The following is a 2,948-nucleotide window of genomic DNA, read 5'->3' as shown; positions in this document are numbered from 1 at the left end:
GAACAAAGGTAAGAGAAATTTAGGATAAGAATACGAACATGTTCCTGCATGAGGCCCATTGCTTCTTGGCAATAAATCTTATACCGTTGGAAAGCCTATTTCCCTTTTAAATGGTGCCACATTTGTAAGGAACAAGCACTTATGAGATGAGCAGTGGAGTGGATTATGTAGCACAGAAAATTAATTGGTGACTCTTGTTGGTTTCTGTGAGTTTGAACACTGGGTATTTTTGGCCAAATGGGCCCCTGATCCTTTCTTAATTTGGTAAACTACCACTTGAACGTTATATGCAGTATTTTAAGTGGTGGGTTATCTACACTCATGAAAAAATTTGCTGCCAAMCCTTTGGCAGTTTCATTCAAAYCTCTCCYGTGCCTCWWGAGATATTTTGCTAAYAGACAGGCAATTAATGCCAAAGTTATAAACAAAACTTGTTTAATACCCAACAGAACAGAACAGTCTGATCCAATAAAAGTGTTTAACATATGTTTTATGAAAATCCCTCATTAATATTGTGATCTATAGTTGTCCCTTTAAAAGTAGACATGTCGTGTTTTTAATTCCTTCTTTTTTACATTTAAACCATTCAGCGGAGGTCTATATAAAGTGGAACTCAGTGACATGCGGTCACTAGAGGCAGGCCTCTCCTTTCATCATGGAAATTAAAATGAAAAAAAAAAAACAATATTAAAGACATTAAACTGTCATATTTAAATAATGCTTTGCACTATAAACACATTTTCAATTAACAAACATTTTTCAATATTTTTCTTATTCAAAATCGCTGAATTTCCTTATATCCTGTTCAAAAACAGGACGAGACGGACTATGAGGAAAAATCAAGTTCCGTCTCCAGACTGCGCAATCGTTTCAACCCCGCTCTGTCTCCACTTGGATTGCGCAATCCCTCCTGCATGTTATGTAGTGACAGCAGAAAATGTCTCTATATGTCGTCAATAAAATGTTTCGTTTTTTTTTTAATATACACTTGAATTCCACAGTTTAGCTGATGTTTATTCTATAAATATGTTTTTATGTAATGTGTTCTGTGAGCTGAAACGGCTGAGAAAAGACACAGAGGCTCAAGGAACGGCAGGGGGCACTCATGAGCTCAGAGAATGCATGAGCTTCAGCTCATTAGCTGCAAAATAAGAACAACAAATTACAGTTAGCAAGCCAAGTGCAGTGTTTAAGGTACCTGTTTTGTAAAGTTTCAGTTTCTAAAGTTTAAAAAAAGTAAAGTACAGCAGGGATCCATTTGTTTTCTCTCTTTTAAACCTGACTTTTAGAATGGAGGATTATATACTGTATTTTAAAGCTTAAACTACTTTCTAAACTACTTKAAAGCAGCAGGTAAATAAGAGCCACACCACAGCTGAGACTAAAGCTCTTCTGAAACAGTTGGACACTGTGTGGAGGTCCTGAGAGGAACTTTTTTCACCCTGACATTTTTCAACTTGTGACAGCTGTGGACTCAGATGGGATATTTTCAGTGGTACATGGACTTAAGTTATAAGTAAAGGTAGGACATAATAACTTTGTTTTAATGAAATGTGCATCAAATAAGCTGCAGATTGTGTAAAGAACATTGATATGAGATATGAGACATAACTCATTAACTTCTGCCAGTCATATGGTGAATAAGTTGTTCTGCAGGTTCATATATTTGTAAATCTGATTCTGATGAACTGAGTGCCTCACCATCCATGAACCTCACAGCACCTCACTGGTGGAACTGCAATGCTTTGGTCTGACTTCCTCCTTATTGTAACTCCACAAGCCCCTCTTTCACCCCTGTTCTGAGATTAGATCAACTCATTTTGGTGCTGTCTCTTTAAATCCAAATGTGGCGCTTCTAACCCCGCCCACCTCCAGGTCAGTGATCCTTGTCCACTCCACACTGTTCGGCCATTTTTGAAGTTTGGTAGAGATAGCAGATGGCGAAGAAGCGGCGCAGAAACGTTTTATTTACAAATTGACTAAAAGATGTCAACAACGTAAGACTGACCCATCCAGCCTTACATGTTGGAGACAGAGGAGAGTGAAAACAACCTGCAGAATTGCAGATTTTTGAAATGGGTAAGCTGAAAGTCCATGACCTTGTTTAGCATTTCCGCAGCAAATACTGTGATGTAATAGTTCAGAAAACGTCAYTGAAAACTCAAMSAGTACAAAAAATTTGACTCMGACTAAGTAGATATCTATGCAGCACCAAGGAGAGACTAAACTCTWATTTTCTGCACTCCTWAAGACTTCAAGTACACAAAAAAATGAATTTAAYGGCTAAAAAAGTGGAATTTACAGGATGTGTCTCCTCTGAAACTATCAATTAAATTCCAAAGTGTAGCATCTAAAGTCAGCTGTGACCTTTGTGAAAACTAAAAATGAGTCTGAAACTTTGCTCTTTTTCTTAGAATTTAACATTTACTTAAAGAGTTGGTACTCTTGTGGCACAGAAGACACAATTTTCAAATAAKAATAATGATAATTATTGCTGCATTCCTGTTGTTTTCCTACAGACACCTTTGTTTACCCTGGGTGTGGATGAGTGCAGRAAATCCAGGTCGGCACCGCAGCTGCTGCCGTGGAGCGCGATCATGGAGGCTTGGAAAGTGTCGTCCTCCATCCCAGAGCAGGCGTGATCCAACCAGGCCTTCTCGTCGGACAGGTCAGCTTCACTGGTGTCGATCTGCGAGAACGGACAGCAGGAACTTAAACACTCAACTTTCATTTATTCATTTAAAAGCTGAAACAATCAGTCTCTAACCCTAACATCACCATTTAAAACAGTTAAACAGCATTAATACATCCCTARCTGTTCTATATTTGTGATTATTAGACAAAATACAATTCATTTTCCTGTTTTTTTTTTTTATATAGGTGTTTTGTCAGTTTTCCCAAACGCTAACTAACCAATGCCGGTTCTGCTCGGTAAAGGACGCCCTCGG

The 2,948-nt window shown here is 38.2% G+C and overlaps 1 protein-coding gene across 1 annotated transcript in view; it reads right to left on the bottom strand.

Annotated features, from left to right (window-relative positions):
* mpdz (multiple PDZ domain crumbs cell polarity complex component) overlaps window positions 1-2,948 on the bottom strand; it is a gene marked incomplete in the record, with an annotated part of 77,493 nt that overhangs the window by 46,883 nt on the left and 27,662 nt on the right. The window contains 2 exon segments of the mRNA XM_014004314.1: window positions 2,534-2,689; window positions 2,914-2,948. Of these exon segments, the coding sequence (XP_013859768.1) occupies window positions 2,534-2,689; window positions 2,914-2,948 (191 nt within the window).

The sequence above is a fragment of the Austrofundulus limnaeus genome, unplaced genomic scaffold (genome assembly GCF_001266775.1).
Source record: "Austrofundulus limnaeus strain Quisiro unplaced genomic scaffold, Austrofundulus_limnaeus-1.0 Scaffold23, whole genome shotgun sequence".
NCBI classification, from domain to species: Eukaryota; Metazoa; Chordata; class Actinopteri; order Cyprinodontiformes; family Rivulidae; genus Austrofundulus; species Austrofundulus limnaeus.
This window is presented reverse-complemented; position numbering and strand designations above follow the sequence as displayed.